The sequence below is a fragment of the Erythrolamprus reginae genome, chromosome 3 (assembly GCF_031021105.1).
Source record: "Erythrolamprus reginae isolate rEryReg1 chromosome 3, rEryReg1.hap1, whole genome shotgun sequence".
NCBI lineage: Eukaryota > Metazoa > Chordata > Lepidosauria > Squamata > Dipsadidae > Erythrolamprus > Erythrolamprus reginae.
In genome coordinates, this window is record NC_091952.1 from 663,107 (window position 1) to 688,515 (window position 25,409).

At 50.7% G+C, this 25,409-nt stretch overlaps 2 protein-coding genes across 2 annotated transcripts in view; one reads left to right on the plus strand and one right to left on the minus strand.

Moving 5' to 3' along the window:
- Positions 1–25,409, minus strand: part of LOC139163540 (matrix metalloproteinase-9-like) — a 68,610-nt gene that overhangs the window by 27,725 nt on the left and 15,476 nt on the right. The window contains exons 9-12 of the mRNA XM_070744372.1: positions 22,096–22,297; positions 21,845–21,999; positions 21,561–21,711; positions 21,158–21,261 (exon numbers count right to left, since the gene is read on the minus strand). Coding sequence (XP_070600473.1) covers positions 21,158–21,261; positions 21,561–21,711; positions 21,845–21,999; positions 22,096–22,297 — 612 coding nt within the window. The remainder of the gene's footprint in view (positions 1–21,157; positions 21,262–21,560; positions 21,712–21,844; positions 22,000–22,095; positions 22,298–25,409) is intronic.
- Positions 8,491–14,539, plus strand: LOC139163541 (collagenase 3-like). Its single transcript, XM_070744373.1, has 7 exons — positions 8,491–8,717; positions 9,113–9,342; positions 9,571–9,719; positions 11,264–11,395; positions 12,314–12,469; positions 13,617–13,728; positions 14,331–14,539. Exons 1-6 carry the CDS (start codon positions 8,562–8,564, stop codon positions 13,721–13,723), a joined length of 930 nt encoding a protein of 309 aa, XP_070600474.1. The 5' UTR covers positions 8,491–8,561; the 3' UTR covers positions 13,724–13,728; positions 14,331–14,539.

The following is a 25,409-nucleotide window of genomic DNA, read 5'->3' on the forward strand; positions in this document are numbered from 1 at the left end:
GGGAAGCATTTGGAGTGGTGATTTTTGGGAGAATTTGGGGCAAGATAGGAAGCTTTTCAAGTGGTGATTTTTGGAGGTATTTGGGGCAAGATGGGAAGCATTTGGAGTGGTGATTTTTGGGAGAATTTGGGGCAAGATAGGAAGTTTTCAAGTGGTGATTTTTGGAGGTATTTGGGGCAAGATGGGAAGCATTTGGAGTGGTGATTTTTTGGGGAGAATTTGGGGCAAGATGGGAAGCTTTTCAAGTGGTGATTTTTGGGAGAATTTGGGGCAAGATGGGAAGCTTTTCAAGTGGTGATTTTTGGGAGAACTTGGGGCAAGATAGGAAGTTTTCAAGTGGTGATTTTTGGAGGTATTTGGGGCAAGATGGGAAGCATTTGGAGTGGTGATTTTTGGGAGAATTTGGGGCAAGATGGGAAGCTTTTCAAGTGGTGATTTTTGGAGGTATTTGGGGCAAGATGGGAAGCATTTGGAGTGGTGATTTTTGGGAGAATTTGGGGCAAGATAGGAAGCTTTTCAAGTGGTGATTTTTGGAGGTATTTGGGGCAAGATGGGAAGCATTTGGAGTGGTGATTTTTGGGAGAATTTGGGGCAAGATAGGAAGTTTTCAAGTGGTGATTTTTGGAGGTATTTGGGGCAAGATGGGAAGCATTTGGAGTGGTGATTTTTGGGAGAATTTGGGGCAAGATGGGAAGCTTTTCAAGTGGTGATTTTTGGGAGAATTTGGGGCAAGATGGGAAGCTTTTCAAGTGGTGATTTTTGGGAGAATTTGGGGCAAGATAGGAAGCTTTTCAAGTGGTGATTTTTGGGAGAATTTGGGGCAAGATAGGAAGTTTTCAAGTGGTGATTTTTGGAGGTATTTGGGGCAAGATGGGAAGCATTTGGAGTGGTGATTTTTGGGAGAATTTGGGGCAAGATGGGAAGTTTTCAAGTGGTGATTTTTGGGAGAATTTGGGGCAAGATGGGAAGCTTTTCAAGTGGTGATTTTTGGGAGAATTTGGGGCAAGATAGGAAGTTTTCAAGTGGTGATTTTTGGAGGTATTTGGGGCAAGATGGGAAGCATTTGGAGTGGTGATTTTTGGGAGAATTTGGGGCAAGATAGGAAGTTTTCAAGTGGTGATTTTTGGGAGAATTTGGGGCAAGATGGGAAGCTTTTCAAGTGGTGATTTTTGGGAGAATTTGGGGCAAGATAGGAAGTTTTCAAGTGGTGATTTTTGGAGGTATTTGGGGCAAGATGGGAAGCATTTGGAGTGGTGATTTTTGGGAGAATTTGGGGCAAGATGGGAAGCTTTTCAAGTGGTGATTTTTGGGAGAATTTGGGGCAAGATAGGAAGTTTTCAAGTGGTGATTTTTGGGAGAATTTGGGGCAAGATGGGAAGCTTTTCAAGTGGTGATTTTTGGGAGAATTTGGGGCAAGATAGGAAGTTTTCAAGTGGTGATTTTTGGAGGTATTTGGGGCAAGATGGGAAGCATTTGGAGTGGTGATTTTTGGGAGAATTTGGGGCAAGATGGGAAGCTTTTCAAGTGGTGATTTTTGGGAGAATTTGGGGCAAGATAGGAAGTTTTCAAGTGGTGATTTTTGGGAGAATTTGGGGCAAGATGGGAAGCTTTTCAAGTGGTGATTTTTGGAGGTATTTGGGGCAAGATGGGAAGCATTTGGAGTGGTGATTTTTGGGAGAATTTGGGGCAAGATAGGAAGCTTTTCAAGTGGTGATTTTTGGAGGTATTTGGGGCAAGATGGGAAGCATTTGGAGTGGTGATTTTTGGGAGAATTTGGGGCAAGATAGGAAGTTTTCAAGTGGTGATTTTTGGAGGTATTTGGGGCAAGATGGGAAGCATTTGGAGTGGTGATTTTTGGGAGAATTTGGGGCAAGATGGGAAGCTTTTCAAGTGGTGATTTTTGGGAGAATTTGGGGCAAGATGGGAAGCTTTTCAAGTGGTGATTTTTGGGAGAATTTGGGGCAAGATAGGAAGCTTTTCAAGTGGTGATTTTTGGGAGAACTTGGGGCAAGATAGGAAGTTTTTCAAGTGGTAATTTTTGGGAGAATTTGGGGCAAGATAGGAAGCTTTTCAAGTGGTGATTTTTGGGAGAATTTGGGGCAAGATAGGAAGCTTTTCAAGTGGTGATTTTTGGGAGAACTTGGGGCAAGATAGGAAGTTTTCAAGTGGTGATTTTTGGAGGTATTTGGGGCAAGATGGGAAGCATTTGGAGTGGTGATTTTTGGGAGAATTTGGGGCAAGATGGGAAGCTTTTCAAGTGGTGATTTTTGGGAGAATTTGGGGCAAGATAGGAAGCTTTTCAAGTGGTGATTTTTGGGAGAATTTGGGGCAAGATGGGAAGCTTTTGTAGTGGCAATTTTTGGAGGAATTTGGGGCAAGATAGGAAGGTTTGGATTTTCCTAATGGGTTTGCATGCATTATTTGCTTTTACATTGATTCCTATGGGAAACAATGTTTAATCTTATCCCCCCATTTCACATGAACCACTCTGGTTCTCTCAACATCCATGATCCTCCCTTCTAACTTCCAGCTGGTGCTGAACAAGGGATGACCTTGAATCTCTGGAAAGAACTTGTTGTGGCTAATAGTTTTTCCCTCTCCCTTCTCCCCTCCCCAGTTCCCATGGAGCAATTCTCCTTGTGGCGGGCCAACTCAAATCGAGGGTCTTGGGCTGACATAGGCCAGGAGAAGCTGGCTCGGGGGAAGGGAGGGGGAAGGGGCCGAATTTGAGAGGAGAAGGAGGAGAAAGACGGAAGACAGAACAGGAAAAGAGGAAAGCAGGTCCAAGGGCTCAAAGGAGACCCAAATGGGATCACCCCCTTGCCGCCCTCGGCCCTGGTGTGGAGTACATGCAGGCATTCTCTTCAGATACGGAGCAAAGTTATTTATTTATCATTTATTCATTAATTCCCTTTTTATGCCTCCCTTCTCCTGAGACTCAAGTAGTATAAACATGAGAGGAATCTATATAAAATTACAAAATAAAATCCCCAGATTTAAAAACCAGCCCAACAGATTCAGACCTCATGCGTCACACATTCATTCACTGGGCGGCCAAAGTATTAAAATTTCAATGACCCAGGCCTCTCAGCATGGGTGGGTCTTTCAAAGATTATGGGAGGCAGGCAGGGTGGGGGCAGGGTGGATCTCCGGGGGGGCAGCTCATTCCATAGGGCCACCACAGAGAAGGCTCTTCCCCTAGGCCCCGCAAGATGACATTGTCTGGCTGATGGAACCTGGAGAAGGCCGACTCTGTGGGACCTGACCGGCCACTGGGACTCATGCAGCAGAAGGCAGTCCCATGGATAATCTGGTCCCATGCCATGTAGGACTTTACGGGTCAATCAATATTATCCAACCCAATATTATCTAAATGTTTTAAATAAATAGATTTGATCCATGGGATTTGAGTTTCTTGCATTTTGCCAAGTCCACTGTGCCAAGAGCACCGAGAAGAGCCAGAAAGAGGATTAGGGGACTGGAACCTACGAAGAAAGGTTACAGGAACTTGGCCTGGCTAGTTTGATGGAAAGAAGGACCAGGGGAGGCAGGATAGCAGCGTTCCAGTATCTCAGGGGCTTTACTCAAAGAAGAGGGAGTCAAGCTATTCTCCTGAGGGCAGGACAAGAAGGAATTCACTTTGAGGGCCCAATCCACTGTCTTTCTGGAATGGCCACAAAGGCCTCAGCCGGCAGGCTTGTGCAGGGCAAGGGGACGGGTGTGTGGAGGGGCTAAAGTCCCCCAGTCCTGCCCTGCCCTCCCCCTGGGGCTTTGGAGGAGCTGGCTGGGAGGGCAGGTTGCAGGGCAGAAGCAGGGCAGCCCCCACCCTCCAGGATGCCCCATAACGTCCTTGTATGTCCTGGCAAAAGCGCCCAGGGTTGCCCACCTCACAGGCCAGCCAGCTGCCCCAGGTGCCAGGCCCTTCGTCCAGGAGATGGGCGACCACCCACTTGGTTTAATATATTTGTTCTTATCAAGAATGCATTGTTGATATACATAGATATAATGCTGTTTATGTACATGAGATGGGTACTGATAAGAGGGAAACACCACCCGGAGTCAGCTGACAAGGGCAGCATAGAAGTTTAATTGATAATAAACAAACAAACAAACATTAGGACAGGGGGTGGATGGCTGCACTTATGCAGGCCCCTTCCTGACCCCTTAGGAATCGGGTGAGGTCAGCAGTGGATCTATATCTATATAAAATTACAAAATAAAATCCCCAGAGTTAAAAACCAGCCCAAAAGATTCAGACCTCATGCGTCACACATTCATTCACTGGGCGGCCAAAGTATTAAAATTTCAATGACCCCAGGCCTCTCAGCACAGATGGGTCTTTAAAAGATTATGGGAGGCAGGGAGGGTGGGGGAGTGTGGATCTCTGGGGAGGCAGCTCATTCCATAGGGCCATGACAGAGAAGGCTCTTCCCCTAGGCCCTGCAAGATGACATTGTCTGGCTGACGGGACCTGGAGAAGGCCGACTCTGTGGGACCTGACCGGCCGCTGGGACTCATGTGGCAGAAGGCGGTCCCATGGGTAATCTGGTCCCATGCCATGTAGGGCTTTACAGGTGAATCAATATTATCCAACCCAATATTATCTAAATGTTTTGAATAAATAGATTTAGCCCACGGGATTTGAGTGTCTTGTATTTTGCCAAGAGCACCGAGACGAGCCAGAAAGAGGATTAGGGGACTGGAACCTACGGAGAAAGGTTGTAGGAACTTGGCATGGCTAGTTTGACGAAAAGAAGGACCAGGGGAGGCAGGATAGCAGCGTTCCAATATCTCAGGGGCTTTACTCAAAGAAGAGGGAGTCAAGCTATTCTCCTGAGGGCAGGACAAGAAGGAATTCACTTTGAGGGCCTAATCCACCGTCTTTCTGGAATGGCCACAAAGGCCTCAGCCGACAGGCTTGTGCAAGGCAAGGGGATGGGGGTGTGGAGGGGCTAAAGTCCCCCAGTCCTGCCCTGTCCCCCGTCTGGGGCTTTGCAGGAGCTGACTGGGAGGGCAGGTTGCAGGACAGAAGCAGGGCAGCCCCCACCATCCAGGATGCCCCACAACTTCCTTGTCTGTCCTGGTAAAAGCGCCGAGGGTTGCCCCCCTCGCAGACCAGCCAGCTGCCCCAGGTGCCAGGCCCTTCGTCCAGGAGAGGGGCGACCACCCACTTGGTTTAATATATTTGTTCCTATCAAGAATGCATTGGTGGTATACATAGATATAATGCTGTTTATGTACATGAGATGGGTAATAATAAGAGACAAACGCCACCCTGAGTCAGCTGACAAGGGCTGCATAGAAGTCTAATTGATAATAAAGAAACAAACAAACATTAGGACAGGGGGTGGATGGCTGCACTTATGCAGGCCCCTTCCTGACCCCTTAGGAATCGGGTGAGGTCAACAGTGGACAGTCTAAGGGAAAAGCTTTGGACGTTAGGTGACGATACTACAGAGCCAGGTAGGGAGTTCCAGGCATCCACTGCTCGGGTACTAAAGTTGTATTTCCTGCAGTCGGGTTTGGAGCGGTTCACTTTGAGTTTGTATCTGTTGTGTGCTTGTGTGTCGTTGTGGTTGAAGCTGAAGTAGCCGTTGACAGGAAGGACGTTGTAGAAGATGATTTTATGGGCTTTACTTAGGTCGTGTTTAAGGCCACAAAGCTCTCAGCTTTCTAAGCCCAGCATTTCAAGTCTGGTTCCGTAGGGGATTCTGTCGCTGGACACTTTCTAAGGTATTTATGTCCACTTGGTGGAGGGGGGCAGGGAGGAAGGAAGGAAAGGGCTCCGGGAGTTTCTCCCCCAGCCCAGGACAGAGCAGGGGCTGCCTCTGAGCGCTCTCCCAGGGCCTCTGGGGGAGCTTGGCTGGACAAAGAGGAGGCTCTGGGCCAGAATAATGTCCAGGCAGCTGGAGGCCATTGTAGACTCGGGCAGGCTGGTCCAGCTAGCAGTCCAAGGTGACCCCATTCCTGGCCCAGCCCACCCTCTGAATGTCCCTATCCCCTCTGTTCTGTCAGGCTGCCCTGAGTCCCATCGGGAGTGGGCAGCATAGAACTGGTCAGCACAAAAAAATCATCAGCAAAGGTCACATGTCAGTTCTATGGAGTTTGATGTGCTGATTCCAAAAATATGCTTAGTTTTGCTCTATCCCATAAAGTTTCTGATATGGAAGCATTTTTGTTATGGTGTTATTTCATGCATTTTCAATGTTTCTTAATGTGGCCAATATATTTCCTATCCCTTATACTAACGATGCTGCTCACTGGAAACTGTAGCTGCTACTGAGAAACTATAGACATTTTTGAAATCAAACCAAAAAACCCCCTAAAAACTATAGCAGAATTTGTTCTGTCTGGGTTCCCCCAGACGTCAACACCAACTAAAAAGAGTATCCAGACACGCTGGTAAAAAGCAAAGTCATTTTATATCTTTGAAAACAAACACAGATAACAAAAACTGTTCTTACAAACTGGAATGCTATGAAGCTTCACAGAAGAGTCACGACGACCAGACAATACAACAGGCTTCTTGCTGGCACACACACCACTGTAGATAATAAAACCCACGCCTCCCCCAAGTTTTCAGCCTTTGAGGCCATAAGCCAGAATCAGAGACGCCAAGGATCGAAGCAAGGTCACAGGACTCCGAAAAGATAACTCTCCACAATACAGGAAGGGCGGGCCTGCCTTTTCAACCTTGCTGAGGAGAACCACACCCAAACCCAGCTGTTGCCTATTAGGGATGAAAATACCTGGCTAATTGGGCCCTTCGTTGTGCTGCACTTCTCTGCCTCATATCTATGATGGCTTGTGCGTTCTCATCTAATGACTCCAGGCTACTCGCTGGGGAGAGCTCCCCCCCGGGGGTCTCAGGCTGCTCTCCCTCCTCCTCGTCCTGACATTCCTCTTCCCCGTCTGCCTGGTCTTCCTCCTCCTCCTGTTCCTTGTCCTCCCCCTCTGAGCATGGAGCCGGCAGAGTTCCAGCCATTCCCTGAGGAGCCTCAGACTGAATCACAACAGAATTGGATGCTCAAAATATAATTATTGATTGGTGGCCATATAGTCAGATACAATCCAGGTATAAAAAGGACATGAAGGGACATGGGATAAACACAACACCTATATTAGATAAACTTCTAACTGGACCTGAAAATAAGATTATTTCCAAAATATATACTACAATATGAAAGACCTGAAGATGTGGTAAAATCGCCTATGGTGACATGGGCACAGAACATTGGTTACAATATTCACTTGGCAGATTGGGAACAAATATGGAATAGAAATTTAAAAATATCAAAATCAGTATCTTATAAGGAAAATTACTATAAAATTCTAAGATATATCCCAAATTGAGCCCAAATTGTTGGCAGTGTAAAAAAACCAATGGCACTTTCTTTCACATGTGGTGGTTGAGACAAAAAATTCTGGACGAAAATCCACAAATGGTTACAAGAGAGAATAGAAAGAAAGATAGAATTCTTACCAGAATTGTTCTTATTGGGATTGATAAAAAAGCAATATAGTAAAGCCGAAAAATATCTAATATTTCATATTACAACTGGGGCCAGAATTGCCTTTGCCCAATATTGGAAAAATAGAAAAATTCCCTCAGAAAAAGCAGTAATTAATAAAATATATAATATTTCTGAAATGGATAAACTGGCGATGGAACTAAGGGGCCAAAAAGATTCTGAGTATCATGAAATATGGACACAATGGCACAGATGGATTGAGAGTCAAGACATAGAAATATAAAAATTACAAAAGAGTATGCGGAGAGGGGCAGCATACAAATCTAAATAAACATAAACAAACATAAAGATTAGTAAAATAAAGACAATATGTGAATATGAATGACTTGAATAGGAATTTTGTGATTGTATGAAATAATACAGATATTACTGTAATCAATTCACATGTATATTATTATAGGACTTAATGAAATATCGCATGTATCAATGCAGAAATACTGAATATTATAATTTGTTGTCATTGCTGCTGATGTTTTTGTGTAACCTGTCTGTCTTTTGTTGTTATTTATTTGTCTGTTTTAAAATATATTTGAAAACCAATATTTATTTTTTCAAGAAAAAGAAAAGTACAAGGTCAGAAAAAGTATTTCTTGGTAGCCCTGTGTAGTTCATAAATATCAGAGGGCGGGAGGGGCGAGCGGGGCAGCGCCTGAAGGGCTCCGGGGTCACCCCACGAAGGACTCGGGAGGCAGATGCGGCGGGGGTCGGGGGTTCCTGGCTGCAGCGGCCTCCGAGCCCCCAGTGGAGGCGGACGGCCGCCCTCTTGGCCCCCTTGGCTGGTGACGGCCGCCTTTCGCGTTTCCTGGCGAGACCAGGCGGGGAAGGGGCAGCACCCGCCGGTTCTGCCCCTCTTCCACCGGGGGAGGGACCGCGGCTGACTCAGCCTCCCCCCGCCTCCTCCCCCCTCTCCGCCGACCATAAAGGGCCCCGCCGGCAGTCGGGCTGCAAACGGCTGTGCTCGCCTGAGCTTCGCGCTTCCCGCAGAGCCCGCGAAGGAGAGACGCGCCCTGCCCGAGACCCTCCGCAGCCATGAGCCTCCCAGCCCCGGCCGGCCTCCTCCTCCTCCTCCTGGCGCTCCCGCCGCTGCCCTCCCCGTGGGCCGCCCCGACGGAAGGGAAGGGTCCTGTGGTCATCACCTTCCCCGGGGACGCCCTCAGCCCACGGAGCGACCGGGAGCTGGCCGCCGTGAGTCTCCGAGCTGCGCGCTCTGGCAGCGCCTCCGCTGGACGGAAACACGCCCCCCCCCCCCCCCCCCCGCCTTCCTACTCTGCCGGAGCCCGATAGAGCCCGAGCGCGGCTAGAGGGCGAGAGGGGCGCTGCTATCCCTCCAGGGCGCCCGGTTGCCTCGAGTCCCGGCTAACGCCGGGCGCCTTAAGTGGCGGTGCGCTCCGCTCGCCCGACCCAGGTCAGGTTGTGGGAAGGCAGCCCCGCCACAGACTCCCTGGGACTGTGGAGGCGATCCGAGGGATCCGGTCCCGGGAGGAGGGTTGGGGGTCAACCCCAGGGCCCACCCGCCGCTTGACCGTAGAGCCCTTCCCCTGACAGCTAGCGCCTGTTTCTCTCTCTTTCTCTCTCCGCAGCGCTACCTCCAGCGTTACGGGTACTTGGAGGCGACCAACCCTGAGGCGCAGATGATGCTGGAGACCCCCCTGAAGGCCATGCAGAAGCGGCTGGGCTTGCCGGAAACAGGGGAGCTGGACGCCGCCACCCTCACGGCCATGCGCGCGCCCCGCTGCGGGGTCCCCGACGTGGGTCGCTACACGACCTTCGCGGGCGACCTCAAGTGGGACCACACGGACATCACCTATCGGTGAGCCGGCTGGTACCTTCTGTGGGTTCGTGGCCTCGTGTCAGGCTGCAAGCGGAGGGGACCCCAAGACTCCTGGGGGGGGGGGCACAGCAGACTTGGGAAGGCTGCCCTTCCTCCAGGCACACCTGTGCTTTCCTCTGTGTGTGTGTGTTTGTGGTGTGTGTGTGAGGAGGGGGCTGCAGGCCGGGGCTTGATTTAAGCCTCTGAGCCTCCTCCACTGTTCGGCAGGGTGGTCAACTATTCCCCTGACCTGGATCGCTCCACCATCGATGACACCTTTGTCCGAGCCTTTGATACCTGGAGCCAGGTGACGCCCCTCACCATCACCAGCCAACAGGATGGGGAGGTGGACATTCTCATCCAGTTTGGAACCAGAGGTGAGGGGGAGGGGGGCAGCTGTGATCATACCTCTCACATCTATCTGCAGGCCTAAAAGAATTATACTGTATATATATATATATGATTAATATCCTGCCGTTCATGCAGAAGGCTACAAATTCAAATCCCAGTAAGGGTATGTCTGTCTGATGATACATAGCAAGGTTGAAATAGATCTATCACAGGCTCCCTTCCTTTTCACTTAGCAGCAAAAATATGTAAATACATATGAAACTTTTCTAGATAAGAACTGGGTGTTCAATGTTTTTTTGCCTCTTCTCAAGAAACCTTTTTTACTTGAGAACCCGAGCCCGGAAAAATGTCCCCGGTCAGTTTCCTGCCATTCCCCCTTCAATCCCGGCCACCTCAGGCTTTTCTGGGCTGCCAGAGGAGCCTTTCAGTGGCGCTTAAGGAGGCTTTGGCAGCCCAGAGAGAACGAAGCATTTCCCTTTCTCTGGGCACTTGGAGAGGGAATAAACCACTTCCCTGTGGTGACTCCCTTGCGCTGCCTCCCATACACCCGGCGCAAGTTGCCTCCTGGAGCGTCTGGGTGTGGAAAGGCAAAAGGGGGCGCTTCACCCCAGCTGAATCAAGTCAGCTTCAGCCAAACCGAGGAGTCACCACAGTGAAGGAAAGGCAACGGCTACAAAGGGAGTGAGTGAGAGGAGAGGGAAGCCCTTCAGCATGGGAAGGAAGAGGAAGCAGGGAGCAGCAGCAGCAGCAGCCTTTTGGTCAAAGGAGCGGGAGGTTCCCCCCTCTCGCCCACCTGGGTTTTCCTCTCTCTGGCGCAGCGTATGGGAGGCAGCCTCGCACCGGGTGTATGGGAGGTGCGTGCTCCTCTTTGCCGCCTCAGAGTCCCTCTTTTTTTAAAAAAAAAGCCTTAAAGTTTTGTATTTTTTTGATTCCCCTCCCCTCACCTTCTGTCTTCAGCAGCGACTGACATCTTCCTCTTCTTCCTCCTCCTGAATTAAGTTCTTAAGTAGAGGTACCATTGTATATAATTTTTCATTTCCTTTTCCTTATCAGCAATGATGTTACACCTGTAGATTATAGTTGTCAGCTATAAAAAAGTTTATCTGCCTTTGAATTTGACTCCTGGTGGGGCCGAGAGGCAAAAATTGAAGCTATGATGATCATTCAATATACCAGGGTGACTGGACAAAAAAAAAATCACACAACCCTTCCCTGGTACAAGCTGTCACAGGAGATGAGCATATACACCTACAAGGCAGAGGCCCTTGGTTCAAATCCCAGTAAGAGTGTGGCTACCTGATGAAGGCTAATAAGTCCAAAGTAGATCTATTGTAGTCTCCCTTCCTTTTCATTATCAGCAAAAATATTTTACATATATATCTGTGTGTGTGTGTGTGTGTGTGTGTGTGTGGACTCCTGCCTGAGCAGGGGGTTAGACTAGATGACCTACAAGGGCCCTTCCAACTCTACTTACTAATAATAATAATAATAATAATAATAATAATAATAATAATAATAATAATAATATAATTCCTGTTCAGATTGTGACCTCTCCCCCCCCCCCCAACAGACCACGGTGACAATGAAAATTTTGATGGACAGTATGGAGTTCTGGCCCATGCCTTCCCTCCTGGCAAATCCTCAATCAATGGGGATGCCCATTTTGACGATGATGAGCTCTGGACGCTGGGCAGTGAGGACGGTGAGTGGGCCCTCTTTCTGGCTGGATGTTCTCTGGGCCCCGGAGCTTTGTCCACCTGATTCCCCGTTCACCAGGGAGGGACGGACCGACGGGAGGCTCTGGTGTGCCACCACCAGCAACTTCGACACAGACCAGAAGTGGGGCTTTTGCCCTGGCCGAGGTAGGGGGGAAGCTCCTTTCACTGGCCCCCCAAAGGAAGCTGGTGGGGAGGGGGCTCAGCACACCCACCCACCAGGCATGAACAGCTCAGCCATTAACAACACTCAGCTTGTCAGATGACAGCCCGAGTGCTGTGCGACAGGCAGGGTGAGGTCCCATCCTTTGCTGCAGCTCCTGATGGAAAGCATGCAACTGTGAGTAGATCAATAGGTGCCATTTCAGAGGGAAGTTAGCAGCACTCCATCCGCTTTTGCCGTATTTCTTTGCTGGCCACGATCTGTTGAACTGCTGGCAGCCAGTGAGCAGTAGAAGTATCTTGCAGTTCTGCGCTCTAACCACTGCACCACCAATGCTCACTCTAATCACTGCACCCCTATGACTTGTGGACTTCAACTCCCAGAATTCCTCAGCCAATCAGGCTAGCTCAAAAGTTCTGGTAGTTGCAGTCCGCATGTCACAGAAGAGCCAACATTCCCCACGTGTGGCCTAGGGGAAGGGGTGCCTTCCTCAGCAGGGGGAAGGGTGGTGAGGGGAGAGGATGACCCAGGGGCCCCAGGGATGGTGGGCCCCAGGTGAGGCCTCCAAGGCAGGGCCCCAATCTAGCTGGACTGTATGGGAGTCTATTGGATCAGTCTATCTGGCTGGGGTGGTGTTGGGTTCCTGCTTGAGCAGGGGGTTGGACTAGATGCCCTGCAAGGTCCCTTTCAACTTGTATGAATGAATGAATGAATACCCTCTGCTGTCGCTTCGAAACCCCAGGTATCAGCCTCTTCCTGGTTGCGGCACATGAATTAGGCCATTCACTCGGCCTGGAGCACTCCAATATCACGGGAGCCCTGATGTTCCCCATTTACTCCTACCAGGCCGACTTCAAGCTGCATTCGGACGACATTGAAGGAATCCAGTTTCTCTACGGTGAGCAGGAGGTGGGGGAGGGGGCTGCTGGGGGGGTTGAATCAGGCAGCCACGTGGCCCTGCCTGGGAAGCTCTCGAAGGAATCGGGGTGGATCAGGGCTTGTGGTCCTGTTTACCCACTGTGTCCTGAGTGACCCTGGTCTGGAAGCCCCTTCATAGAAACATAGAAGTCTGACGGCAGAAAAAGACCCCATGGTCCATCTAGTCTGCCCTTATGCTATTTCCTGTATTTTATCTTAGGATGGATCTATGTTTATCCCAGGCATGTTTAAATTCAGTTACTGTGGATTTATCTACCACGTCTGCTGGAAGTTTGTTCCAAGGATCTACTACTCTTTCAGTAAAATAATATTTTCTCATGTTGCTTTTGATCTTTCCCCCAACTAACTTCAGATTGTGTCCCCTTGTTCTTGTGTTCACTTTCCTATTAAAAACACTTCCCTCCTGGGAAGTGTTTTTCATAGGAAAGTGAACACAAGAACAATGGACAACATGAAGCCCACGTTTATTACCATGATGTGGAGGGACCCCTTGAGGTCCTCCAGTCCACTAGCAATCCCCGCCCTCAAAGGAGACCCTCCCCACCTCCTGGGCTCCCCTCTTGAGCTGTTTCTGCACTAGGGCAGGGACTTTTCTGCCGTCTCCTCCCACCCCCAAATCTGGACCCCTGATGTTTGTGTTGCTCTGTTAAGTGTGCAGAGTAACCCTGGAGTTAGCAAGGATGCACAGAGGAAATGTGGAGGGGGCAGATATCCAGTGGATGGTCCAGAGATATGAGTAGTGGTGCTGATAACCAGATACATGAAGTGTGTAAATATTACTTACTTTGGCAAATATCTTAGTCAAGAACAATCCTAGCCATACACAGTTAAATCAGTCAATACATATACAATACTATATCTTACTTGTTCAGCTTACAAACCAGCATTTAACACACAGTTGCTACTACAGCAGTGACAGAGAACTTGAAGAGAGAGAGAAGGGGATGCTGCTTGCTACCTCTTGTGGCTGACTGCAACACTAACTCTTAATGCCATAGTGTTATAATTCATTGAAATATGCATTGATAGTTTGTTTATATGTTGCCAAACCCAACCAGTCATGTACATAGTGCTAACAGAGTCCCTCTTCTCTCCCCCTCCACTAGGTAAAAAATCAGGTGGTCAGCACCAGGCGCCCATCTCCCCTTCTCTGGCCCAAACCGAAGCTGAGGACTCCTCCTCTGTGGTTGACGAGGCGCTGGACTTCTTCTAGGACGGGTGAGTGGCGAGGCCAGAGGGGGGGCATGCCTGAATGGCTGGATTCAGTGGATAGAGCCCCCTCCTCAGTGCAGAGGAAGAGGCTCATTGGGAGGGACTCAATTGCTGGGAGTGAGGGGGAACTTCTCCTCCTCTTGATGCTTGTGGCCTGGGGGCTCTTTCTGCCCCCTCACCCGGTTCCCTTCTGGGATGCAAAGCCGATGGGCAGGAGACTGCCGGCCACCTCTGGCACTTGCATCTATGTCAGTGGGGATGCTGCCCCCCCTCAAGAGACTTTCCCTCCCTCCCTCCCAGGGAATAAGGCAACTTTGAGAAGAAGGTGAAGGGGCTGCCAGGTGGATGCCCCCCAGCCATCCAAGGCCTGCAGGGAGGAAGAATCCCCTTTGACCCCCCAGGAAGCTCTGGATCCGGTTTAGGGGGGAGATTCCCAGAGCCTTGGCAGGAATGGGGGTGCTGCCCCTGAACCCCAGTCCCCTCCTCAGCCCAGCCTCCTTGGCCCCACAGGAGGGGCTTTCCCCTGAGGGTCCCTGCCATTCCCTCCTTGCAGCCGCTCCGCAGTGCCCTCCGCTCACCTTTCCCCTCACTGGTTTCCCCTCTTCCAGGAAGGTCCCACGTCTGCTGGCAAAGGAGCCCCCTCTACCTGTTGACACGCGTGGGGTACTTCACGCAGGACATCCTGAAGTGCCCTGAACAGGGAGAGAGGACCAGACCCCCACCAGGACTCTGCTTCCAAATGCCTCAGCTCATGCCCCCCTCTCTCCCTCCCCCTCTCTTTCTCCCTCCCCCCCTCTCTCTCTCACACATCGGTGTTCACTTGGAGTATTGCCTGGGTTGCTGTCAATTGGACAAGGTGCCTCGTATCACTGCTGTTATTTTTGGGGGGGAAATAAAAGTTGGATTCTGTTTCATCTCTTGCTTATTTTCTGTCCATTGGGGTGTAACTGCTTATTGGGGGGGGGAGAGAAATCATGCTGGAGGTTGGTGCCAGTCTTGGGGAGGGGGCCTTTTTCCATCCTGGGCCTGGCATGGGAGGACCTGCAGCCAAGAAAAGCCACCAACGCCCCACTTTTAATTGTGAAAAAGATGTCCAGCCAGGCCACTTGGGAAAACCTATGATGTTAAATGGGTCCACAAATTGTATTTCAGATACTCCCAAACTTGCAACCATTCATTTAGTGACCAAAATTACAACAATAATGAAAAAGCTGACTTACGACTTATATCCCTCCTCTTCCACCAATGTGGAAGAGGGGGATATAGAAGGAACTACACCCCCTACTCACCTTATATTGAGAGTCTTCTGTCCTCTCCTCAATATGCTACGTGTTCCCTGGCAGAACTCTGTCGCTAAGAGACAGTTGTGGATTGTGGGTCAGAGAGATTATGACCATGATAACTGCATCTCCTCTTATTATATTTCTGTTTTTAAAGTCTTAAGAGAAGGAGGAGGAAGTGAAATATTAAGGAAAAGACAATATCTGTGGACATATGTAAAATCCTGGTCATTCTCTGAAGGGTCAAGGTCTTTGTTTTTTTAATTATACCTTATCCTTATATGTTTTTAACATCTGTAGTTTTTCTACCAGCTCTTGGTACGAGACTCTAATTGAATGCAAAAGTAGCCAAAACAGACACACAAAAGTCAACAATACTTTCTTTATCCACAGAAAATAGAAGCAAAACCCTCTTTTTGGAGTCAAAGGGCTCACATGTAAAACAAACAAACTAGAAGGCAGTGAAATAACAAAAAAAAACCAAACTCAAACCAATTAACAAGTAGTTGTGAAGTCGTCACAGCTACTCTCCTTCAGACTTTGGTGTAACTCCCACGGTTATTTATTTATTAGTTGGACTTGTATGCCACCCCTCTCCGAAGACTCGGGGCAGCTCACAACAAGTAAAAAACAGTCACAACAATCCAATTAATTAAAATGTTTAACGATTTAAGAGAAACCCCATGTAATAGCAAACACACATACAAGCATACCATGTATAAATTAACGTGCCCAGGGGAGATGTTTAGTTTCCCCATGCCTGACGGCAAAGGTGGGTCTTAAGGAGTTTTCGGAAGGCAGGAAGAGTAGGGGCAGTTCTAATCTCCGGGGGGAGTTGGTTCCAGAGAGCCGGTGCCGCCACTGAGAAGGCTCTTCCCCTGGGACCCGCCAACCGGCATTGTTTAGTTGACGGGACCCGGAGAAGGCCCACTCTGTGGGACCTAATCGGTCGCTGGGATTCGTGCGGCAGGAGGCGGTTCCGGAGATATTCTGGTCCGATGCCATGAAGGGCTTTAAAGGTCATAACCAACACTTTGAATTGTGACCGGAAATTGATCGGCAGCCAATGCAGACTGCGGAGTGATGGTGAAACATGGGCATACCTAGGTAAGCCCATGACTGCTCTCGCAGCTGCATTCTGCACGATCTGAAGTTTCCGAACACTTTTCAAAGGTAGCCCCATGTAGAGAGCATTACAGTAGTCGAACCTCGAGGTGATGAGGGCATGAGTGACTGTGAGCAATGAGTCCCGGTCCAGATAGGGCCACAACTGGTGCACCAGGCGAACCTGGGCAAACGCCCCCCTCGCCACAGCTGAGAGATGGTTTTCTAATGTGAGCTGTGGATCGAGGAGGACGCCCAACTTGCGGACCCTCTCTGAGGGGGTCAATAATTCCCCCCCCAGGGTGATGGATGGACAGATGGAGTTGTCCTTGGGAGGCAGAACCCACAGCCACTCCGTCTTATCCAGGTTGAGTTTGAGTCTGTTGACACCCATCCAGGCCCCAACAGCCTCCAGGCACCGGCACATCACTTCCACCGCTTCGTTGACTGGGCATGGGGTGGAGATGTAAAGCTGGGTATCATCGGCATATTGATGATACCTCACCCCATGTCCTTGGATGATCTCACCCAGCGGTTTCATGTAGATGTTAAATAGCAAGGGGGAGAGGACCGACCCCTGAGGCACCCCACAAGGAAGAGACCTCGGAGCCGACCTCTGACCCCCCACTAACACCGACTGCGACCGGTCAGAGAGTTAGGAGGAGAACCACTGAAGAACAGTGCCTCCCACCCCCAACCCCTCCAACCGGTGCAGAAGGATACCATGGTCGATGGTATCGAAAGCCGCTGAGAGATCGAGGAGCACCAGGACAGAGGATAAACCCCTGTCCCGGGCCCGCCAGAGGTCATCCATCAACGCGACCAAAGCGGTTTCCGTGCTGTAACCGGGCCTGAAACCTGACTGTCGGGGACCTAGATAATCGGCTTCTTCCAAGGACCGCTGGAGCTGGAGTGCCACCACCTTCTCGACAACCTTCCCCATAAAGGGAAGGTTGGAGACTGGACGATAGTTATTAAGTACGGCTGGGTCCAGGGAGGGCTTCTTGAGGAGGGGGCGCACGAGCGCTTCTTTATAGAGTGTTGGAAAAACTCCCCTCCCCAAGGAAGCGTTGGTAATCTCCTGGGCCCAGCTCCGTGTCACGTCCCTGCTGGCCGAGACCAACCAGGAGGGACACGGATCCAGTAAGCAGGTGGCAGAACTCACAGCTCCGATGGCCTTGTCCACTTCCTCAGGTGTCACCAGATCAAACTCCTCCCAGACAGGTGGACAAGTACGTGCCCCAGTCACCTCGACTGACTCGTTGTCAGTCGACTCTGTTTTAAAATTGGAGTCGAGGTCGGCCCGGATCCGAGCGACTTTATCAGCGAAAAACGTGTAAACTCCTCGGCACTACTCTGCAAGGGCTCCCCAACTCCCCCCTGATTAAGAAGGGAGCGGGTCACCCTAAACAGAGCAGACGGGCGGGATTCCGCTGATGCAATCAAGGTGGCATGGTACGCGCATCTTGCCGCCTTGAGCGCCACTTTGTAAGTCTTAATAAAAGCTCTTACAAGTGTTCGATCAGATTCGGACCTACTCTTCCTCCATCGCTTCTCTAGACGTCTCTTTTGGCGTTTCAACACCCGGAGCTCCTCGTTGAACCATGGGGCTCTACAGGGTCTAGCGCCGCGGAGAGGTCGCAAAGGCGCAATCCGGTCAAGAGCCCCTGCCGCAGCCCTGTTCCAGGCCTCAGCGAGGGACTCCGCCGAACTGTGGACGAGTGCCTCTGGAATAACCCCAAGCGCCGTCTGAAAGCCCTCTGGGTCCATCAGGTTAACTATGATTTACGTTCAGAGTCCAGATATCAAAGCACAGGGTCCTTGAAGAATCCAGAGAGTGGAGGCAAATCCACAAGCACAAACAGATAATCTTCCACACTGAGAGGCCGGCACGCTGCCCATTTATCAGCAGCCCTAATTGCTTGAACCCCACCCAACCACAGGTGAACTCTCTTATCTCTTGTAATACCTCTGTAACTGCTCTCTTCTATTCATGTATGATATGAATGAGAGTAATGTTATGAATGGAAAGGTCAGCTTACCTGGCGACGTAGAGGCCGGAGGAATGGGGGAGTCTGTCTCTGGGGTGGTGGAGGGCCAAAATATTCCGGTTCTGCTCGGGAGAGGCAGATATGGCAGGAGACATGGGGTAGGCCGCTCTCGGGGAACAAGAGCTCTCTGTTTGAAAGCGATCCCTTGTTCCGGCCCCATGTGCTCAACACGGGATACTGGTGACGAGTGAAATCCTGGCCCTTGGCTCAGGCTGCTGCTACTTAATGCCAGGTCAGTTGTAAATAAAGCTCTCCTCCTCCGGGATTTGATCCTGGAGGAGGAGGCCGACCTGGTTTGTGTGACGGAGACCTGGCTGGGTCCAGAGGGAGGAGTTCGTCTTTCTGAAATTTGCCCAAATTGGTTTCAGGTTTGGCCCCCGCCACAACCTCAGGGAAGGGGGGGAGGACTGGCTATTATACCCAGGGAGTCACTTTGCCTACGCAGACTCGCTGCTCCTAAGATTGCGGGTTGTGAGTCCCTCTTTGTGAAGTTGGACCTAAGGGCTCGGGTGGGCTTGTTGCTCATGTACCTGCCTCCCAGCTGTGTGTCAACAGCCCTGCCTGCGCTGCTCAAGGAAGTAGCCGGGCTGGCAGTGGAGTTCCCTGGACTTAGTAATAATAATAATTTATTAGATTTGTACGTCGCCCCTCTCCGAAGACTCGGGGCGGCTCACAACAATAATAAAACAGTGTGACAATGTAAACAAATCTAATTTTAAAAAAGCATCTACAAACCCATAATTTAAAAAACATGCAACCCACGCATACCATACATAAAACTAAAAGAGCCTGAGGGAGATGTCTCAATTCCCCCATGCCTGGTGAAATAGGTGAGTCTTAAGTAGTTTGCAAGAGACAAGGAGGGTGGGGGCAGTTCTGATCTCTGGGGGGGAGTTGATTCCAGAGGGCTGAGGCCACCAAAGAGAAGGCCCTTCCCCTGGGGCCTGCCAGACGACATTGTTTAGTTGACGGGACACAGAGAACGCCAACTCTGTGGGACCTCATTGGCCGCTGGGATTCGTGCGTCAGAAGACGGTTCCGGAGGTATTCTGGTCCGATGCCATGTAGGGCTTTAAAGGTCATTACTGACACTTTGAAACGCGACCAGAAACTGATAGGCAGCCAATGCCAGCTACGGAGTGTTGGAGAGACATGGGCAAACCTAGGTAACCCTACGATAGCTCCTGCGGCCACATCCTGCACAATCTGAAGTTTCCGAACACTCTTCAAAGGTAGTCCCATGTAGAGACCATTGCAGTAGTCGAACCTTGAGGTGATGAGGGCATGAGCTACTGTGTGCAATGACTGGCAGCAACCTTAGCCTCTCCTCTTGAGAAATATTATATTGTTTTACATGAACTAGTTCCTCATCTGGTTTTAAATTAATCACAATGGGAGGTATATCTCCCCCCCCCCATTTCCTTTAGCTGTCCATGCTATACGGTCAATCTGTTCTTCTACTTCTTCAGTTAAAACATACAGTTAAAACATGAATGGATATTTGTAACCTGGTCATCATGTCTCATCCTAATATGTTAATTCCTGCTGAAGGGATGTATAAGAAAACCAGCAGAAGGGGTGACGGCAGAAGTGGAACCTCCCTGGAAGAGGGGAAACAGATGATGGTTAAGGTGAGCGGAGGGCACTGTGGTGTTAGGGGGGGTTATAGGTCGCCTCCTAGGTCCCTGCCTTGTGGGGTACCTCAAGGGTTGGTCCTCTCCCCCCTGCTGTTTAATATCTACATGAAACCACTAGGTGAGGTCATCCGAGGGCACGGGGTCAGTTACCATCAATATACTGATGATAGTCAGCTATACATCTCCACCCCGTGTCCACTCAATAAATCAGTGGAAGTGATGTGCCAGTGTCTGGAGGCTGTCAGGGTCTGGATGGGTGCCAACAGGCTCAAACACCTTCCTGACAAGACGGATTGGCTGTGAGTACTGCCCCCCCAAGGACACGTCCATCTGTCCATCCACCACTCGGGGGGATCATTGACCCCCTCAGAGAGGGTTCACAACTTGGGCATCCTCCTCAATTCACAGCTGACTTTAGAACACCATCTTTTGGCTGTGTAGAGAGGGATGTTCACCCAGGTTCGCCTGGTGCACCAGTTGTGGCCCTATTTGGACAGGGAGGCTTTGCTCATGGTCACTCATGCCCTTATCACCTCAAGGTTCGACTTCTGCAATGCTCTCTACATGGGACTACCTCTGAAGAGCGTTCGGAAGCTGCAAATTGTGCAGAATGCAGCCACGTGAGCAGTCTGGGCTTACCCAGATATGTAGCTGTCTCTCCAACACTCCGTGGCCTTCACTGGCTGCCAATTGGTTTCCAGATGCAATTCAAAGTATTGGTTATGACCTATAAAGCCCTACATGGCATCAGCCCAGAATACCTACGGGACCGCCTCCTGCCTCATGAATCCCAGTGACCAGTTAGGTCCCCCAGAGTCGGCCTTCTCCACCTCCCATCAACTAGACAATGCTGGTTGGTGGGGCCTACGGGAAGAGCCTTCTCTGTGGGGGCCCTGGTCCTCTGGAATCAACTTTCCCAGGAGATCTGTATTGCCCCCACCCTTCTTGCCTTCTGCAAGAGTCTCAGGACTCATTAATATCACCAGGCCTGGGGCACTTAGGTTTTTGCCCCCTGGCCGATGAATGGACTGAGAGAAACTGATTGAATGAGAAGGACTGGGTTTTTTATGGGTTTTAGTTTTAGATTATATATTTAATTAATTGGACCCAAAATGTTATGTATTGTTTTATTGTATGTTGTGAGCCGCCCTGAGTCCTAAGAGATGGACGGCATAAAAGTCCAATAAATAAATAGATAAATAGATAAATGAATCTGTCTTCTGCAGCCCCAAAAGAGGAACCCCACCCACCCACTGCTGCTTGTGGGACCAGGGAGGAACGTCCGAGGCTGCCCGCTTGCACGATAGAGGCCCCCTGTAGAGGACCCATGAAGGGGGGACGTTCCCCCTCCTGCCCCTCTTACCTTTGTGCTGGAAGACCAGGTTAGCATCAGTGGGGACCCCAGGAAAGAGGCTGTCAATGTATTGGGGGTACCCCTTGTCCACCTGCTCCTTCTTCACATCCAGCCTAGTGGGGGGTGGGAAAAAAAGCTAGCAAGGACCCACCAGGTTCCCTCTGGATGCCCCCGAGGGCACCTCTACCTGTGCAGAGATGGGTCATCCAAGCTCTGCTTTCTTTCTCCCCCCAGCGCAGAGAGCCAGGACAAACCAGGCAAAGTAGCCATGGGAGGGGAGCTCAGGCCAAAGGGGCTGGTGGATGGCATTCCCTGGGGGAGGCCGCTGCCTGGGGCTCCTGGAGGTCGAGCAGCTCCGTCCCCTCACCCAGCCTTTGGCTCCCATGTCGTGGCCCCCTCCTGGGCCACGTACCTCCAGAACTGATCTCCGCTGAAGAGCAGGGCCTTCCCCCCCTTCCGCGTCAGGCTCCCCACAATCTTGTGCACATCTCTCCCGATGCCCAGCTTCTCAAGGCTCCGAGGGCCAATGACCCGGGCCCCCTGGTACACCCAGAAGCTCTGGCCTGCCAAAGGAAAGGGGGTTGGCTCAGCAGGGGCCACTCCCTGGAAAGAGGAGCCGGCTTTGAGGGCCCTCCGCATAGAGAGAGCCAGGGGGCTGCCCCCATAAGGGCCCTTTGTGTGGGGAGGGGGATTCACCCGAGAAGAAGAAGAGCCTCTTGGTCAGAGGGTCCTGGAAAGCCGCGTCAATCACATCTGGGAGGGCTGGCCAGGTGCTCTGGATCTGCAAGGGGCCTTCCAGGGAGTCAGCCTTCCAGGGGCCCAGACCGGTGCCCGACAGTTTCCTGTATTGCCTGTGCAGGAAAGCTCAGCCTGGCCTCAGTTTCCCCTGTGGTGCCCATGGGTGCAGGCAGACCCAGGCCCAGCCCCCCTGCTGCCTTGCCTCTCACCCATCCTTGAAGAAGTGCAGCACCTTCTGGATCTCGCCCACCCCGTTGAAGGTCTCCACCTGGCAGGCCCTGCTCCGGCCATCCACGGCAGGTGTCTCGGTCACGGAAGAGTCATCGTCGTCCACAGAGGAGGAGTCCTCGGCTTCGGTGGGGGCCTGAGAAGGGGAGATGGGCGCTGTGGGCTGTGGGCCCGATCCTTCGCCTACTGGTGGGGGAGAGAAGGAGGAGCCTATGAGTGCTATGTACATAACTGGTCGGGTTTGGCAATATATAAAAAAACTATCAATGTATGTTTCAATGAATTATAATACTATAGATTTAAGAGGTAGCACCACAGTTAGCCAGAAGAGGGAGACAGAGGCATCTCTCTTTCCCTCCCTCCCTCCCTCTCTCTCTGAACATGTAAGATATAGTATTGTATATGTGTTGAATGATTTAAATGTGAGTAATATTTTATACACTTCATGTATCTGGTTGTCAGCACCACTACTCATATCTCTGGACCATCAGCTGCATATCTGCCCCCTCCACGTTTCCTCTGTGCATCCTTGCTAACTCCAGGGTTACTCTGCACACTTAACAGAGCAACACAAACATCAGGGCTCCAGATTTGGGGGTGGGAGGAGACAGCAGAAAAGTCCCTGCCCTAGTGCAGAAACAGGTCAAGAGTGGAGTCCAGGAGGTGGGGAGGGTCTCCTTTGAGGGCGGGGGTTGCTAGTGGACTGGAGGAATGGGTCCCTCCACATCATGGTAAATGAACATGGGCTTCATGTTGTCCATGGAAGGGGCTTGTGGACCAGGGTCACTCAGGACACAGTGGGTAAACAGGACCCTCCAGCCCAGAGCCACCCCGATTCCTTCGAGAGCTTCCCAGGCAGAGCCACGTGGCTGCCTGATTCAACCCCCCCCCCCAGCAGCCCCCTCCCCACACACCTCCTGCTCACCGTAGAGAAACTGGATTCCTTCGATGTCGTCCAAATGCAGCTGGAAGTCAGCCTGGTAAGAATACGTGCGGTACATCAGGGCTCCTGTGATATTGGAGTGATTCAGGCCGAGTGAATGGCCAAACTCATTCATTCATTCATTCATTCAAGTTGAAAGGGACCTTGCAGGGCATCAAGTCCAACCCCCTGCTCAAGCAGGAATTCTATACCACCCCAGCCAGATAGACTGATCCAATAGACTCCCATCTAGTCTGGCTAGATCGGGCCCCTGCCTAGGATCCTGGGGCCCCTGGGTCACCCTCTCCCCTCACCACCCTTCTCCCTACTGAGGAAGGCACCCCTTCCCCTAGGCCACACGTGGGGACATGCGGACTTCAACTCCCAGAACTTTTGAGCTAGCCTGATTGGCTGAGGAATTCTGGGAGTTGAAGTCCACAGGTCATAGGGGTGCAGTGATTAGAGTGAGCATTGGTGGCGCAGTGGGTAGAGTGCAGCACTGCAAGATATTTTTGCTGCTCACCGGCTGCCAGCAGTTTGACAGATGGAATCACCCCAAGCTCAACATTGACTCAGCCTTCCCTCCTTCCCAGGTGGGTCAAATGAGGACCCCGATTGTTGGGGCAATATATGCTGACTTTGTAAACCGCTTAGAGAGGGCTGGAAAAGCACTGGGCAGCAGGATATGAGTCTAAATGCTATTGCTATTCCTTCCTTCCTTCCTTCGTTCTTTCTTCCTTCCCAGGAGGGTCAAATGAGGAGCCAGATTGTTGGGGGCAAGAGGCTGATTCTGGAACCGCTGAGAGAGGGCTGGAAAAGCACTGGGCAGCAGTATATAAGTCTAAATGCTATGGCTAAAATGCTAAGGCTGTAGGGGAGCCAACTTGGCCTACCCCTGGCCTGGACTGCCGTAGACTCTTCCCAACACACTTGGTGTGGGTGCGTGCACACATACAAAAGTAAAGGTTTCCCCTGCCTGGTCATGTCTGGCTCTGAGGCACAGTGCTTAATAATAATAATAATAATAATAATAATAATAATAATAATAATAATAATAATAATAATATATTAGATTTGTATGCCGCCCCTCTCCGAAGACTCGGGGCGGCTCACAACAATAATAAAAACAATGTTACAGTGGGACAAATCTAATATTAAAAGAGAAAAAAAACATAAAATCCCATCATTTAAAACCAAACAACACATACATACCCAACATAAAGTATAAAAGCCTGGGGAAGGTGTCTCAGTTCCCCCATACCTGGCGATACAGGTGGGTCTTGAGTAATTTACGAAAGACAAGGAGGGTGGGGGCAGTTCTAACCTCTGGAGGGAGTTGATTCCAGAGTGCCGGGGCTGCCACAGAGAAGGCTCTTCCCCTGGGGCTCGCCAAACGACATTGTTTAGTCGACAGGACCCGGAGAAGGCCAACTCTGTGGGACCTTATTGGTCCCTGGGATTTGTGCAGTAGCAGGCGGTTTTGGAGGTATTCTGGTCCAGTGCCATGTAGGGCTTTAAAGGTCATAACCAAAACTTTGAATTGTGATCAGGAAATGATTGGCAACCAGTGCAGGCCACGGAGTGTTGTAGAAATGTTGGCGAATCTGGGAAGCCCCACGATGGCTCTTGCAGCCGCATTCTGCACGATCTGAAGTTTCCGAACAGTTTTCAAAGATAGCCCCATGTAGAGAGCATTGCAGTAATCGAACCTTGAGGTAATGAGGGCATGAGCTACTGTGAGCAGTGACTCCCAGTCAATGACTTCCACAACTGGTGCACCAGGTGAACCTGGGCAAACGCCCTCCTCGCCATAGCCAAAAGATGGTGTTCCAATGTTAGTTGTAGATCGAGGAGGATGCCCAAGTTGCGAACCCTCTCTGAGGGGGTCAATAATTCCCCCCTCCAGGCTAATGGATGGACAGATGGAATTGTCCTTAGGAGGCAAGACCCAAAGCCACTCCGTCTTGTCTGGGTTGAGTTTGAGCTTGTTGACACCCATCCAGACCCCAACAGCCTCCATGCACCAGCACATCACTTCCATTGTTTCGTTGACTGGACATGGAGTGGAGATATATAACTGGGTATCATTGGCATACTGATGATACCTCACCCCATGCCCTTGGATGATCTCACCCAGCGGTTTCATGTAGATATTAAATAGCAGGGGGGAGAGGACTGACCCCTGAGGCACCCCACAAGGGAGAAACCTGGAGGTCAACTGGAGGACTGCGACCGACTGGAGAGGTAGGAGGAGAACCACTGAAGGGCAGTGCCTCCCACTCCCAACCCCTCCAGTCGGCGCAGAAGGATACCATGGTTGATGGTATCGAAAGCCGCTGAGAGGTCAAGAAGCACCAGGACAGAGGATAAACC

Bases quoted from the DNA above. Each gene is read 5' to 3' on its own strand.
- LOC139163541 (XM_070744373.1), top strand. From the start codon at position 8,562: ATGAGCCTCCCAGCCCCGGCCGGCCTCCTCCTCCTCCTCCTGGCGCTC. The intron at 11,396-12,313 runs GTGAGTGGGCCC...TCGAAACCCCAG, and splicing joins GACGCTGGGCAGTGAGGACG to GTATCAGCCTCTTCCTGGTT. The intron at 12,470-13,616 runs GTGAGCAGGAGG...CCCCTCCACTAG, and splicing joins AGGAATCCAGTTTCTCTACG to GTAAAAAATCAGGTGGTCAG.